This window comes from Lutjanus erythropterus, chromosome 2 (genome assembly GCF_056507025.1).
Source record: "Lutjanus erythropterus isolate fLutEry1 chromosome 2, fLutEry1.hap2, whole genome shotgun sequence".
In the NCBI taxonomy this organism is placed as follows: domain Eukaryota; kingdom Metazoa; phylum Chordata; class Actinopteri; order Lutjaniformes; family Lutjanidae; genus Lutjanus; species Lutjanus erythropterus.
Window position 1 is genome coordinate 23,586,785 of NC_139318.1, and position 15,591 is coordinate 23,602,375.

Sequence of the window (15,591 nt, forward strand, 5' to 3'; positions counted from 1 at the left end):
AAAACAACACCTGGCTGTATCTCTACCCGGGATGAAAACTCAGTTTATCCACCTCTTTGAAGTGAGTTAACCCACGTCTGTATTTACTACTACACCTCTGGTCTCCACCCCTTTTTAACCAGCATTCTTTACTAAGACACACATCTTGATGAGACACACATCTGCCTTTTTTTTTGACTTTTAGAAATTAAATGTGGTAAAATGTACTACAAAACCTGGCACCCTTCCTGTGAATATGGTTCACAGTCATTTAGACTATTAAAAACCCACATTTATACCACAAACTATCACACACAGACAAATACAGACAGACATGCACGCACTTGACTGATTGGCTCTCATATCATGTAACTCACCCTGTCTCCCTGTGATCCTGGCTCACCCGGCTGTCCTCGGTCACCCTATCAGAACAGAGAGAGTGACGGAGGTCACTGTTCTATTTACACTTTACAAAGGAAGTCATTTTCCGTACCTTTATCTTACCTTGCTACCAATTTCTCCTGGAGGCCCGCGGGGACCCTGAAAGACATGATCGAAATGCTTGAACATAAATGTATTAACTACATCAATTTATGTTTCGTGCTGCGCTCCAGTCAAAGCTGGAGGTCGGAATTTTCCAGCTGAAGTTTCGAAATTCCAACCTCCAATCTTTCCAGGTGCACCATACAAACCATAAAGAAATACGTGACTCTTTGGCACGTGTGCACAGAATTGGAAGTCTCAACAGTGCCACTTCCTTGTATAAATAACACAGAGGAAATCGTGACCAGCTACCTACCAACACTTTTGATACATATATATTTTGACATTAATTCACATGCATTACAGGTTTTATTATAAGATAGTTTATATCATTTTAATTAAATACAGGTAAATATGTCTTCTAGTTAATGGTTTCATGTCTGACAGCTTCTTCATGAAGTTGGGCTTCATGGCTTTTTAATTTAAAGTAGAGTACGAACTTTGAAAATCCATATCTCTGCATTCCTAATATATCCATTAATATAAGCCACACATTTTATGACATGCTGTACATTCTGACATTTTATCCAATGTTCAACAAATGTAATGGAAATTACTATAATTCTTAAACTCAAGCAGTTGCAATCATATTTTGCACAAACTTTGTGAGACCTTGCAAAATCTGATAGTGCTTTGCCTTGCCTGGGCGCTACGACACTGAAATCTGGCACAAATCCTCTTTTTACAAACTCTAGAAGTCCCAAGATTCTCCAAAAATCTGTGTCAGTCTGTTACTATCTGATGCAGATCTGGATCTTGATGTGGTGGAGAAATTTATGAGAAGAACCCCTGCACACTGTCTCACTTACTGCTTACAGCGTGTAGTTCTTCTCATTGTTTTTAAGCTGCACCTTCCTCCGACACACTGACCGCACATTCAGGAGACACTTAGTCTTGTCTTTGAAGATGAGACATTTTTGTAATTGTTATGGGAGTGATGAGGATTGTGCAGACATAGCAATGGTATGTACTGTCAGTGCTTCCAAATGTTTACTGTATTCATATCATTTGTCATCATGACATCAGCCATCTAATACTGTTGTGTGTTTAACCCACCCTGTCCCCGGGCTCTCCTTGCCTGCCTGGAGGTCCAGGCAGCCCGTCAACACTGTCGCCCTGAAAAAGAAAAAAATTCTCTGAGATAAACACCACACATGCTCAACCACTCGTACACTGAATCAGTCTGCAGCCACAGTACCTTGTCTCCTTTGCTACCCTGTGGTCCCGCCAGCCCTCTAGGACCCACAGCCCCCGGAGGTCCTGAAGTACCCTGACGATAAAAATGCAATTAGTAAATGCAAAATACAACCCAGCCCCCCGCTTCACACATGCACAAAGTTCATCTGCAAACTAAACATGTCAGCAGATTGGCAGTGATTGACAGCACTTACTGGGGAGCCTTTATCGCCCTTCACGGCCACCCCGCTGCCGACTCCTGGAGGTCCCTGTCAGCAAAGAGAGATAAGAGCTGAGAATCATTACGTTTGCGTGCTCCCCGGGATATTTCAACAGCGAGAGGACAAGCTGGTGAAGAGGTGACTCACCCTCTCTCCTGGGCTGCCCTTGTCTCCCTGCAGAAAGAGAGAGACAGAAACAAAGAGAGGGAAGAGAGGATGCTGAACGTTGTTGTTGGGGAAAGTTTCTCTGTGATGATCTAATTAACAATCTACACACAAACTCACAGGTTCATTCATACACAGACTGCTGCTCCATGAGATACCTCAACATCAAGACAAACAGATGACAACCTGAAGAAAACTTAATTATTATAACAATCAACAGAAAAAACTATGTTCTCACTGTTGTGGAACTGAAAACTGTTGTAATGCTAATTTGCAGAGAATTATAATGAATTTTTAGTATGATTCATGTGAGTTTCCAGAGAAACTGTTTTCACAGATATGCACTACAAAAATTACAGTAACTGTCTCAAAAAGCAAAATGGATGGATGGACGCCCTGAAAAATATAGAAAGAAAATCATTAAGTGCTCTAAAAAATAAAATATTTTAAATTAAATCGGTATCAGCTTTGTTATTACAAGGATTTTGCTATTACAAAAACATGTACAATTTGTAATTTAAATGAAAATGCTGTACAGTATTGTGCTGGAATAGTGCAATGTGCAAAACTTAATAGTATGCAGGAAAAATCATACATGATACATGATTAATAATATTGTATCAAAAAATACCTCTAAAATCTGACATACTGTAAATGCTTGAGCCTCCGCTGTATAAAATGCATAAGTGGCTCAATGCTACCACCATGTGCATGTGTCTGACTATAACAGTCTTGTCGTGGAGCAGCGGTGGGAACAAGACTCCAGACAGCATTCATTAAGTATTGAAATGCCTCAAGAGGACTGAGAAAACTTTTTTCATGGTCGGTGCTGCCAAATAAAGTTTGCATGTTTTTATCAACAACTGCCAGAGAGGAAACAGTTTCAATGATTGTTTTTCCATTAAGTGTCATCACATTAGAGAATGAACACATCACTGAACACTGAACGCTCTCTGTTACTTTTTATTTAGTATTTGAGACATGAGGTGTTTTTTCTTCTACCTTTGAAAAACATATGTTGTTTTCACACATGTGCTTCAATTCAATCAGACTCTGGCTCATTATCCCCCTCAGTGCGAGTCATTTTGAGCAGGTGTGAACACAGCAGTGCGGACCAAATCAACCACAACCAGACCCTTGAGAGGAGGTGGTCTCTGGGCAGGAATGTGATCTGACCTTGACCCAACCCAACTACCAGGTGTACTCGGCAAATTTGCGCAAAATATGGCTCATGTGAAGGCCACAGGTCATCTTTGCAAAGTGTAAAGCAGTTAAGTATTTTTTATAATGGCGAAATAATAACCACTGCCCAACTTAAAACGCATGGCAATATTTCTCTCATGGAAATATGCACTAGAACACAGAACTTTTTTGCTGATTTTTCTTTCTTGCTCCCACTCCAGACACATCTGAGCAAAATAACATTCTCATGTGGTTTGTAGCAATGCATTTGGGTTTGACCAGAGCAAACAACCTATTATTTATAAGTGAGGCTTTTTAAGAGCTGGTGTCAGTATGCTAAAGTTACTTTCTAAATTGATTTAAAACCGAGACAAGCAGCAGGGGGGGGGGGGGGGCACCTTGATGGAGAGTCCTGGTGTTCCTGGTAAACCTGGGCGACCATCTTGACCTGGCGACCCTGGAACTCCAGAAGCACCTTTGGTCCCATCGTTGCCTGGCCGACCTAAGGTACCCTTAGTACACAACACACACACACTGGTTAGTTTACATGACTTAGTAAATCCAAAACATCTAGACAGCTACACCCAACTCCCAAGTCACTTGTTATCATGTTGTGATCATCTGGATAGTGATGATATGATCGTCTTAAGGTTGTTAAAGAACGTTCTGATCTCCGTTTCGTTTCTTACCGGTATTCCTGGGATGCCTGGCTCTCCTTTCCTCCCAGGAAGACCCCCTCCAGTTACAGCTGAGCCTGGTTCACCCTGAAGCATCAGCAAAGAACCGTAAACACACACACTGTGTTCTGTCTTTTTCAAAGTGGCGCAAAGAAACCATAAACTTGTGAGGTGAGTTAGGAACAAGTTTAGAAATGATCACTCACCCTTTCACCTTTGCTGCCCTTTGACCCTGGTGGCCCTGACACACCTGGTTCACCCTAGATCCACAGAAAAACACTTAACTTCATATTCACCTAACAGCTCTGCATATCAGGAGAAAAATGTTTACTCACTGGGTCTCCTCTGATACCTGGCAGGCCCTGTGAACCCTGCAGACACACAAAAAAGATTATTTTATTATGTCTATGCTACTATGACAACACGATAACTTCCAATGAGTCCATGAATTCTGGTCCTTCAACTCACCGGGACCCCTGCGTTTCCGGGGGAACCTGGTCGTCCTGGCAACCCTGGATTTCCATCAATGCCCGGAAAACCCTGAACAGAAAACAAACCAATTCTTACTGTAGACCTAAAAAGGCATGTTCATATCGTTCTTATATGACCTCAGATGAACTCACCCTCTCCCCCTTTTCTCCTTTGACCACCCGTGAGGGGTCAACGGGGACAGTATGTCCTGGTAGACCTGGGCGTCCTTCAGGTCCTCTGGGGCCCTCCCTCCCAGGCAGACCATCACGACCCTACATCACACATATTGGTATGTAAAATCAATATGATTTCTGAACATCAGTACCTTGCTGTATGGAGGAATCATCAAAGTCTTTGTCGGTGAATGACTCACAGGCTCGCCCTTGCGTCCTTCTGCACCGTCTCTGCCTCTCTCACCCTTTGAAAGTCAAACAAAAAACGGCACCATAACAGCTGAAAATACAAATTACAAAAAGAGTGGTAAAAAAAAATGTAGCTACTCTATTCTGCACTTTACCTTCTCTCCACGATCTCCTTTCTCACCCTAAAAAGAAATGGGACAGATTAAACTTAGAGATCATACAGTAGGAAGAGAAGGCAATAAAAGAGGAGGAAACAACATGAAGGATGTTTCTGTGAGTCATCAGATCTACAAAATGTTCAAAGTTGGGGATGAGTCTTTAATACAGTTAGAGAATAACTCACCCGAGGGCACTGAACACACCGGTCCTAAACAAAACAAGAACAGAAAGATCATGCTGAAATGAGAGCATTTTTTGTCTTATATCCTTCTTTATTACACTAATAAAGGCCCATCCGATCTCCATAAAAAAGCCACAAAATACCATGACCAAAAATTATGGGCATCTGTTCCCAAATGTCACATTTAAAGAGTACTTAACTAGTGATTTTAAAGTCAGATTGAAAACATAGTGTAAGGATAATAAAGTCTGTAGGCACCGAGCTAAAAGACAATGAATATAGCCAGCATTGATACTGATTGTTTGGTTAGAGCTATTAATATTAGAATTATTAACAATTAATTTCTTGTACTGATAAACTGTCCTTTCTAATGGTGCAGGAATTGCTGAGGATGCAAGCTAGCATGAACTGTTCCTGAGTTGATTGTTTGGTTGGTTATTTTTTTTCATTTGGTGTTTTTTGGTCCATTGTTATCTCTGTAACTTGAGCATCAGCGGTGGCCTCCAACCAGGGACTACAGACGAAAATGATCTCTTAGCTATTATCTGCTCTAATTGCTATAACTGCATTGTGCGTTGTCCCTGCTAATCCATCCATAAATAAATACATTATCAATTTGCTGAATGGGGAGTCAGAGTATTGTATTAACAAAATAATGGGGAAAATATGTTGTTTTGGTCTTGGTCATTACCGTGTCAATGGTATTCAGACTGTGAAAAGAAAATAGAATTACTGCCTTGCGGTTATATAACTGCCAACAATAAGTTGTATCCATGTCTCTTCCAAGCTCATATAACATATATAGTGATAACTAAAGTACATTTTTCTCTATATAGACGTGCAATTCCAGCGAATAATTTCCAATAAGAAACATGCTGTCTTCACTTACACCATTTTTACACCAAAATTAGCATATATGCATTTTTTTCAAACACAGGTAAACCCACTAAAAATAGGCAGGCGATTGGCCCTTTTCCCATTACCAGTAACTTCTCTTACCATTCTGTTTTTTTCACATGTGCACTGAAACTCAGTTCACGTCTGTGCAGGAGAGCATAAAGAAAGATGTCTCTGTTTGTTCAGCTCTCAATACTTTTGATTTTCAATGATTCTCTGTGGTTTGAAGTTTAGTTTCTCTCCTGTGTCACTGTTTGTGCTGTTTGTATTGTTTGTACTAGATATGCATCTCATTTTTGGTTTCAGCTGCAGAGAAGATGTGTTAGGTTACTCCTCATGAAAATGGAACATCTTCTAATTTTGCTGCTTCACAATAAAGCTTTTAGATAGCAAAATAACAGGGGACTTTTATCGTGAAGGATTTATAGGAAGTAAAATGTTTGTCCACCGTTCAGCTACTTGCCCAAGTACGTGCACTTCAGCAGTAAACACACACCTTCAAGCAATGCAAACTCTGCTGTGCTGGGCAGACACCCCAAGTTAAACTGAGTCAAGTGGCGTATGTGTATGAAAAAGGAGCAAAAGACAAGCCTTCATTCATCATTGTATCCTGTTAGATATTTGTGTGAAATTGCCATAATTAATGTATGAATTCTTGACTTTTGATCACCAAATTCTAATTAGTTTATCCTCAAGTCCAGGTGGACATTTCTACCAAATTTGTTTGAATTCCATAAAGGCATTCTTGAGATATCACATTCACAAGAAGGCCAGATGTCCAGACAGGCGCCCACGCAGCAGCATAAAACAAGATTATAAACAAAACATATGATTTTCCAGTTTCTTTTTACCTCTGGTATTCTGGCAAGACCACAGAGCAGGTCTGCCAGATCAGTGTGTATGCTGTCCAACTGTGCTGCATTACGGACATACAGGATGTTCTGGGTGCTGCCGTCTGTCACCATCCGACGCAGCTCCTCAGTATCCGCCTGGTCGATGCCCACTGCTAATACCCTCACACCTGGCACATACACATAAAACACATCAGTCACACTGAACAGAGGCAGATTTTTGGATTTGTGTGTGTAGAGGACAAAAAGACGTATGTTGCTATTTATTGCAATTATCATACCAGTAACTATAGGACTAGATCTACAAATCGGATTCTTCTAAATGTCCCCAGGATGCACTCAGAGCTTGGTAAAACTGTTTTGTGCTTCTATGCACTGCTGACTTGGAATGAGCTGCAAAAGTCCTTTGGGGCCATTACCTTACAAGAACTCCCCTCCTTGAATACCTTTAAAGGTTTTTTTACAAAATGCCCTGAAGGGAACATGTTTATGTTTTACATACACTGACTTAAGGTGGAATGTGTTATGGATATTGCTGGTATGACCTGTATGCCTCTTCTCTTGTGTTGCTTACATGTAATGTATGTGTTCTAACATGTGAAATTGTTTGTATTTGACACTGCTTGTGCTGCTGTTTTGACAAGGACTCCCTGGAAGAAGAGTTCTGCTATCTCAAGGATAAACAAAGGATAAATAAAATAAATGAATAGTTGAAGATCTTGTGAATTCAGGAGTAAATGTACAAATTAATTATATTTTTTATTTTGAGTCTTGAGCAGATTATTTCCTGTATATGTTGCACCAGAGACGAGTTCCTTCTGACATTTTTAGCAACTTCTTATAAAATTTAATTTTTAATTTCACAACCATACATAGTAAATAGGCTTCTTTTTCAACAAATTCAGTTATTTTCTTCTCGCTGACACTTGTTCTGTTAGCTCTTATCTTGTTTTAACTGCATACCTTTCTAATGCCGGACTAGTGTGTTCGTCAGAGACTGAAGGCTCTGTGCATATAGCATGTGTAGTTAAGGCCAACCAGGTTAAATTTCATTCTGCTGCAGCACACCTGTAGCTCTGAGAGTGCTGGCTACACGAGTGAGGTTGTCAGCTGACTTTTTGTCAGCGATGATGACAACAGCACCAGGGACCATCGGTCTTCGTCCAGCCGCGGGGGTCAGAAGATACTGTGTGGTGAATGTCACCGCCTCACCTGCAGGGGGAGACAGACAATATCACAACTGCTGATACACACACACACACACACACACACACACACACACACACACACACCGAGCAGTTCAGTAAGTACAGAAACACTGGATGTCGATCAGAGATGACAGAGAATAAAACTGACCGATGTTGTTCCCTGGGCTTTCATCAAAGGGTGTGGACTGGATCTCTTGAAGAAGTGTGTCAGACCTGCTGTGGCGGTTAAGAAGGAACCATATTTTGGGTCTGTAACCGTACACTACCACTCCCACCTGAAACAGGCAGAAAATAATTAAAGTGTTAGCATTACACAGCTAAAGTCTACCTCTAAATGCCTTTTTGGGCTTGGCACAGCTGTCATTGCCATTTTCTGACTGGCTCAATTGTCATTTTCACAACCAGGGCCCACATTGTGTACGTAGCACCCATCTGTGCACCCATGGGCGTGTTGGTCTTAAAATGTGTTGTGGTCAGATGCATTACTGGCAAATTGCTATCTTGAGGCAGGAGAAAGCAACTGCACCACTGTCAATGGTGCAGTATTTTCCCGTTATTTAAAGGACGCATTATTTAGATAGTATCTGTCTTTTAAATAGCAATGTGCCAGAGGCAGACACACCTGGCTCTCAAAGGGAGTGGGAGATGAGATTCTGATTGGTTTATTTCATTTAACACCCAAAACACACCTATGAATAATTAAGAGTCTAAACAGAACCCATTTGCACGTTGTACCATTGCACTCAGATTATGTGCTATATAAAGCTACTAAAGGGACTTTGAGCCATGCACTATAGATCGTCTACATAGGGCCGTTATCCTTCAAGAGGAGTACCTGTGAGTCACGTTCTCCGATAGTGTGGAGTGACCCTGCTGCACTTGTTAGGAGTTCACGCAGAGGTCTGGCAATGTTAACCCGATCAGTAGATGCCGGCACAAGAAACACCACGTCCAGACGTCCGCCCACACAAACTGCAGACAGAGAAGTTTGTTGAGGTACGTAAGGCATCAAAAGGTGTTTATAGGTATGTTAAGTATGTAAGGTGCGTTGTGTGTTGCTGTGTTACCAGTGCGCTCATCTACAGAGCTCTCTCTTCCCAATCCACTCGCAAAGGTGGGCTGCACGGTAAAACGATATCGACGGCCCAAACGCAACCCGGTCACCTGGTAAGAGCTGGACGCAGCAGGGAGCGTAACGGACAAGCCTTGACCAAGATCTGAGAAATGTTAACAGTTAAAGGACTGTAGAGAAGCAGACATGTAAGAGTCTACAGGAAATATAATTTCTAACATGTATAAAGGTATGTTTCACCTGACTCCCCTCTCCAGCGTAGAATATATCCAGTGGCACCTGGTAGTGGATTCCAGCCAAGCCGCACAGAATTCTGGGTAACCTCTGCCACTTGCAAAGTTGTGGCAGGTAATGTGGGAGGGGGGGTGACTGCACCAGCTGTGCACAGAGATTTAATTTGACACATATATGGTGCAATACTCAACTATTGCACATGAGTATGACAGCACTGCCATGATAGGATTAAGTTCAAAGGGTTTTAAGTGACGTTCAAGGTTTGCTGAATCTTCTAAGAAGACTTTAAAGGCCTCGAGAGATAGTTTGGATCATTTGAAGTGGGGATGTATTAGAAACTTATCCACAGGTAGTGTTTTACCTGTAGTAGATGGCAGTCTACATGCCTCCAGTTTGGAGAAGCAGAGAGGGGTACCAGCATGGAAGATAAGTGGGGGTCAGCAACAAAACATATTTTAACCACCTTAAAAAGGCCAACCTAAAAAAAATCAATATCAACACTGTACTTTGCTACCATTCAGCCTTTTCTGACAGAAAACTCCTGATAAATGAGCCAAGTAGTGCTCTCTCCAAATCAAGCAACTCCATGGGCAAAATCAGTCATTTTAGCTTGGAGAACACAGGGGTTGCTGGTTTACTGCTGCCTTGATCAGCTAGTTTGTGTTATTGTATGACCTTGGTGTTTTAAAAGGACGGTTTCGGATTTACCAAAGTCACAAAATAACACAAACTTACTGTTTTTGCCAGAGGAGTCTGGTTGAGTGAGACAGAGTGATATTTGGCTTATGTTTCCTTCCAGAAAAAAAGCCTTCCAGAAAAGGCTGTCTGACAAAAACGTAAAGCATTGAAAATATTCTAAATAAAGTGTACATTTGAACAGATGTTTTGCTGCTAACCCTGTCCACAGCAGTACAATACTTAACTTCCCGTCTGTACTCCTGCTGCTTCTCCAAACTGGGGGCTGAACTATCTGAACTATCCCTTTAATTCCATTATTTATTTTCTCCAGTCTACAGGAGGGTCCTGGGGGTTATTAAAACTTGTGGGAATCTTGAAATAATGTGTGAAAAAAGGAAGACGGGACTTACGTGTGGTGATTCTGACAGACACAGGGGTTCCCTCTCGGTTTTGAACTAAAGCCATGACCTGCACCTCGTACTGGGCTCCGGGGTCCAACTGGTCTAAATCCACTGCAGTCACATCTCCCCCGACCAGCTGACTCCTCTCCTCACCGCCTGCAACAGCCCATAATTGCAAGTGTGAGTAGTGTAACACATTAAACATCCACCACAGAAGAATACGATTTCTCTGAAGTATATTTGAAGGGAAATCTGATGCTTTGAAAGAAACATTGATCACTGCTCTAAGATGTGAGATGTATGAAAGTATAAATGGACAATCTACCATCTGTTCTCCTCCACAACACTCGATAAGCTGTTGCTCCCTGCACGCCAACCCAAGTGACTCGGACAACTTCTCCACGAGTCTCCTGGACTTGCAGTGATGTCACAGTCCCGACCACAGTCTGATCTGACTCTGAAGGTCAGAACAAGAAACAATCAATCATTTAATCTATTTTGAATCCTCCTTCTCATAACCACGTTTCTCCAAAAGCACACTCTGGATAACAGTAGCAGATTCAGTTTGGTACCTGTTCTGATGACAAGGGTGGAAGGACTTCCCTCTCGAGAGCCACTCAACGAAGAAACCAACACGCTATAGGCTGAATCTGCCTGTAGTCCATCAATGGTGAAGGAAGAGACGTTGGCAGGGACAGTACGAGTTGTTTCCGTTCCTGCACCAAGAAAAACACAAATTAAACGTAGACATTTGTGTCGTCTCCAGATGAAGTTTAAATAGCTAAAGTTTGGGAACAAGAACTCACACACAAACCCAATCACATGACAATCACAGCACTACCCAAATCTACACACTATTCATGATGTTGTCCCATTATCGTATATTTCGATGTATCTCATGTTTGTAAAATGCTTAGTATTTATTAGGGCTGCAAACTAACAATTCTTTTCATTATTATTAATCTGCCAATTATTTTCACAATTAATCAGTTACTCCTTTAATGTGTAAAATGTCAACATCTTCAAATAGCTTGTTTTTCCAACCAACAGTCCAAAACCCAAAGAATCATTTACTGTCATTAATGACAAAGAAAAGCACCACATCCTTACATTTAAGAACGAGGAACCAGCAATTTTTTGATACTTCTGCTTGAAAAACAACTGAAACTATTCATTGATAGTTTTCTTTTAATTGCTTAATTAATTAATCAACTAATCATCGCAGCTCTTGTATTAATCCTAATCAATTCTTACCATCGTCACGGCGCCAAGTGATCTTATAGCCAGTTGCCCTGGTGGAAAGTGACCAGGCAATGCGTATCCTCTGAGATGTGACATCAACTATACGAAGGCCAGACACGGATCCACCGTGGGGATTAGTCCGAGAGGTCAGTGTGACAACCTCGCCAACGCGCTGATCAACCACAGGTGCAACACCAATTACCAGCGCCTCATCTGGCTGCAGGCCGTCGATAGTGTAGGCCGTGGACGCCGCCCCGAGAACACGAGACTGCTCCGCATCTGCAAGGCAGAACATGAGGAAATATAAAATCATGCACATAGAAAAAATGACTTCAAGCCAAAACAAAGAGAGAAGTAAAGATATGAAGCTGCAAAGCCAGCTTCAAAGTCCGCTGCTACCCGTTTATTACAGGATCATGAGGTAAGATCTAAAAATACAGCTTTTGCTCATCTTCAGTTTGATGTAAATGACTAAATACAATAATAAGGGATTCAAAAGGATGAGCTCACAAACACATAACACTTACTGTTGCCTTGTCTCCAGGTAACCCTGTACCCTGTTGCCCCAGTAACACCTATCCAGGCAATCCGAATTCTCCGACTGTTTGCATTTGTCACTCTGAGGTTCGTCACTCTGCCAACACCTTGCTCTGAAATGAAGGGCATAGAGGGCCTCATGTGGTAAAATTCAAAGCTTGAGCATACAGTCATAGATGTGCAAAAAAAATGCTAGGTTGCATGATCTCCTCCAGGCGTAACAACATGCTAATAATTACATGAAAACAGCACAGAATGAATTATATTCAAGTTTTGATGTGATTTTTTTGGATTTGGCTTACAGTAACAAAAAACACGATGGCCCACCTGGTTTAATGTAGACAGTTACTGGGTCTCCTTCATTTTCCCCCACCAGTGCAGTGACACTGACACCATAAGACACTCCCACAGTCAGGTCTCTGAGGTCGAGGGTTGTCAGGTTTCCAGGGATATTACGGATTTCCTCTGTTCCCACTGACACGACATGAAACACACAGATGCACAAGATGTTTTAATTCATAACTGGGCACAAAATGAATCAGAATAAATAATAAAATCAGACACTGCACCTTCTGTGTTCAGGATAATGACGCGGTACTGTGTGGCCCCGGCTACACCCGTCCAGCCGAGTCTGACAGTACTGCCCAGAGACTCCACAACTCTCAGGTTGGACACCCTCCCCACTGGCTGTTCCTCTGCAACATCAGGAGATTAGGACATCATGAAACTTTTAAACAACGATATCTACATGGAAACATATCTTGAACCACTTAGAATTCAGCCTCAGCACGTTTATGACCCATAAATCAATCCAGATTCAGAATTTAGTGCCCTCCACCTGAGTTACTGACCTACGGATGTGGTTGAGACAGGTGTGGCCTCCTCACGACCTTCGAACAGGGTGAACAGGGTGATGATATATTCTGTGTTGGGCTGAAGGCCTGTTAGCTCATAGCTGGTAGTGCTTCTAGGAAAGGACAGGCTCTGAACACGGCCTCCTGGACACAGAACAATGGTGGAACGATGGATATATGTTCTATACTTGCAATTTAAAAGTGGAGCTGGTGTCTAATACATTATGAGACTACATGCCAGGCTGATCATACAGTATATTAACACAAACAAGGTTAATTAAAATCAAAATAAGATTTCAAACGATTATATTTTGTATGAACACGAAGTTCAATGTAATTCCTTCTTTGCCTTTACAGCATGTATCATTACATGTCAAAATAATGTCATGTCATCACAATAATAATTATATTCCTCCTTAAAACTGCAGAAACTTTTAACTTAAGTACAAAAAGGGGGCAAAATGGAAAAGTGAATGTTTGAGTGTGCGTGACATGTAAATCTGACCTTCTCCCTCCTGCCACTGCAGGCGGTAACCCTGAGAGGACTGAATGATTCTCCAGGTGAGGCGAATAGAGGAGGGGCCGGTGGTAGCTGCCCTGAGAACCTGCTGCTCCTGACGCTCTGAGGGAAACACGCATTATGTAATAAATATGTCATTATGTAATATGACATGAGCAAAGCTCTAATCCTATCAATCCAATAATGAAAATGTTTAAGGATATTATTCACATTTTTTCAAGTCTGTCTTAAAGCAATAATACAATGCCCATATGTACACTGAAAAGTTTACTGGTTTAGTGGTTGCTTCTGTGCAAAATACATTCTAAAGTTCATCTGAAATTTAGCCCACTGGCTATGATCTGATGAAAATTTAGCTTTTATTAAAAAATTATCTTCATTCATATGCAGATATCTGTTTATAGACATTAGCCTCTATTTCAATTTTTGCATCTGAAGTTAAAGGGTAAATCATCCTGAGCAACATAACCAACACTTCATCACCACACACACACACACACACACACACACACACACACACACACACACACACACACACACACACACACACACACAGTTGCAGTTACTTGAAACTTCAGATTTCAAACACACAAATCCTGGTTTGTCTGCTTAAATGTCACAACCTGACACATCACACTTGGTTTCATGTCTTATCTTATGCTGCAGGCAAACAATTATAAGACTGACGGAAGATAATTCCTCCGAGTGAAACAGCCAGCATCTCACTTCCAAAGTGTAGTGGAGATTCAATGTCATGTGTAAGGAAACATCATGAGAATTGGGGGTTTGAGCTTCTCTGTTTGACATAACTGAGTATCTCACTTGCCCCAGAGCAAAACAACAGAACAGTATGAATATGCTACTATGAAACCATTTCAAACCCATAATTCAGCAGCTCAACAGTCAGATGCAGTATTTCTACCACATTCACATACACAACCTGCACATATTCGTGCTAGAACTTCAGCGGTCTCATCTTCCGGGGTCAGTACTCTGTTGTGAAATATTTAAAAAATTGACTCTTTTGAGGAGGAGCCAATATTCTCTCACTGACAGGTACATCATTTAGTGTGTTGTTTGTTTTGTTTGTTATGTTTTCATCTCAGATACAAGATCACACCTCTGCCTTCAGGCTGCCGGTGTGGTGGATCCTGGTTCAAGGAAATGCTCTCTGTGACCAAGAGTGAAAAATCAGTACACGGGTCAGTCCCACGACAGACAGACAGACACCTGACCTGTGGCCACAGGTCTTTTCTTGTATGTGTGATGGAAATAAATCAACAGGGAAGTGTCAGTGGAGAGCACAGGCCAAAAAAACAAACTCTACAGACTAATGGCTGAGCAATAGACACTCACTGATGTCTCTTTTAGGCCTGACTGTCAGACTAGACACTAACAAATTCAACATTTTACTCCACAACACATAATTTTTCTTGACTACATGCCATACAAAGCTATTGAAGTGGTTGGGCATGTGGAAGAGGTTAAACTACCAAAATCCCTAAATCACAAAATAAAAAAATGTAACTTAAACTTTAAAACTCATGCAGTCTTCCGACATATAGTTTAGGTTTTATTGTCAATTACAATTTAATTAGAAAATTTCATAGTAATGATAGATTTGTAAATAAATACTAAGGCTTCAATCAAACTGTTCCTTACTTAAAGTGAAAAAAAAAAACAACCTCAACATTTTTTCCTTGGGAGAGGGAACAGCCAACTCATCACAAACCACAGACACAACAGACAGTTGTTAATCTACGGGTTTAAACAGGAACAAACAAGGGAGAAACAAGCTGAGCTAAAGTTTAAGTGACTGTGGTGTACAGTACATAGAGCACTGTAAATATCTCACTTCTTTGATAGCAGAATTAGGCCACACAGAGGTTTCCAGTCCTCCAGCTCTCTGCTCGGTGCAGCAGCCCTGCAGTGACTCAGCCTCCATTCAAATAACACTGGTGCAACTGAAGTGACACCATAT

At 41.4% G+C, this 15,591-nt stretch overlaps 1 protein-coding gene and 1 long non-coding RNA gene across 2 annotated transcripts in view; both read right to left on the bottom strand.

Annotated features, from left to right (window-relative positions):
• Nucleotides 1–15,591, bottom strand: part of col7a1 (collagen, type VII, alpha 1) — a 90,938-nt gene that overhangs the window by 50,158 nt on the left and 25,189 nt on the right. The window contains exons 13-35 of the mRNA XM_084743036.1: nucleotides 13,596–13,712; nucleotides 13,088–13,234; nucleotides 12,806–12,931; nucleotides 12,564–12,710; nucleotides 12,227–12,349; nucleotides 11,712–11,978; nucleotides 11,030–11,173; nucleotides 10,783–10,914; nucleotides 10,467–10,613; nucleotides 9,385–9,522; nucleotides 9,140–9,289; nucleotides 8,908–9,044; nucleotides 8,221–8,347; nucleotides 7,933–8,076; nucleotides 6,865–7,034; nucleotides 5,120–5,143; nucleotides 4,932–4,958; nucleotides 4,788–4,832; nucleotides 4,567–4,686; nucleotides 4,412–4,483; nucleotides 4,279–4,314; nucleotides 484–519; nucleotides 357–401 (exon numbers count right to left, since the gene is read on the bottom strand). Coding sequence (XP_084599162.1) covers nucleotides 357–401; nucleotides 484–519; nucleotides 4,279–4,314; nucleotides 4,412–4,483; nucleotides 4,567–4,686; nucleotides 4,788–4,832; nucleotides 4,932–4,958; nucleotides 5,120–5,143; nucleotides 6,865–7,034; nucleotides 7,933–8,076; nucleotides 8,221–8,347; nucleotides 8,908–9,044; nucleotides 9,140–9,289; nucleotides 9,385–9,522; nucleotides 10,467–10,613; nucleotides 10,783–10,914; nucleotides 11,030–11,173; nucleotides 11,712–11,978; nucleotides 12,227–12,349; nucleotides 12,564–12,710; nucleotides 12,806–12,931; nucleotides 13,088–13,234; nucleotides 13,596–13,712 — 2,621 coding nt within the window. The remainder of the gene's footprint in view (nucleotides 1–356; nucleotides 402–483; nucleotides 520–4,278; nucleotides 4,315–4,411; nucleotides 4,484–4,566; nucleotides 4,687–4,787; nucleotides 4,833–4,931; nucleotides 4,959–5,119; nucleotides 5,144–6,864; nucleotides 7,035–7,932; nucleotides 8,077–8,220; nucleotides 8,348–8,907; nucleotides 9,045–9,139; nucleotides 9,290–9,384; nucleotides 9,523–10,466; nucleotides 10,614–10,782; nucleotides 10,915–11,029; nucleotides 11,174–11,711; nucleotides 11,979–12,226; nucleotides 12,350–12,563; nucleotides 12,711–12,805; nucleotides 12,932–13,087; nucleotides 13,235–13,595; nucleotides 13,713–15,591) is intronic.
• Nucleotides 1,578–3,779, bottom strand: LOC146331615 (uncharacterized). Its single transcript, XR_014771730.1, has 5 exons — nucleotides 3,665–3,779; nucleotides 2,067–2,093; nucleotides 1,914–1,967; nucleotides 1,721–1,792; nucleotides 1,578–1,638 (listed from the first exon to the last, which is right to left on the bottom strand). It is a non-coding gene; the product is annotated as an uncharacterized LOC146331615 (long non-coding RNA).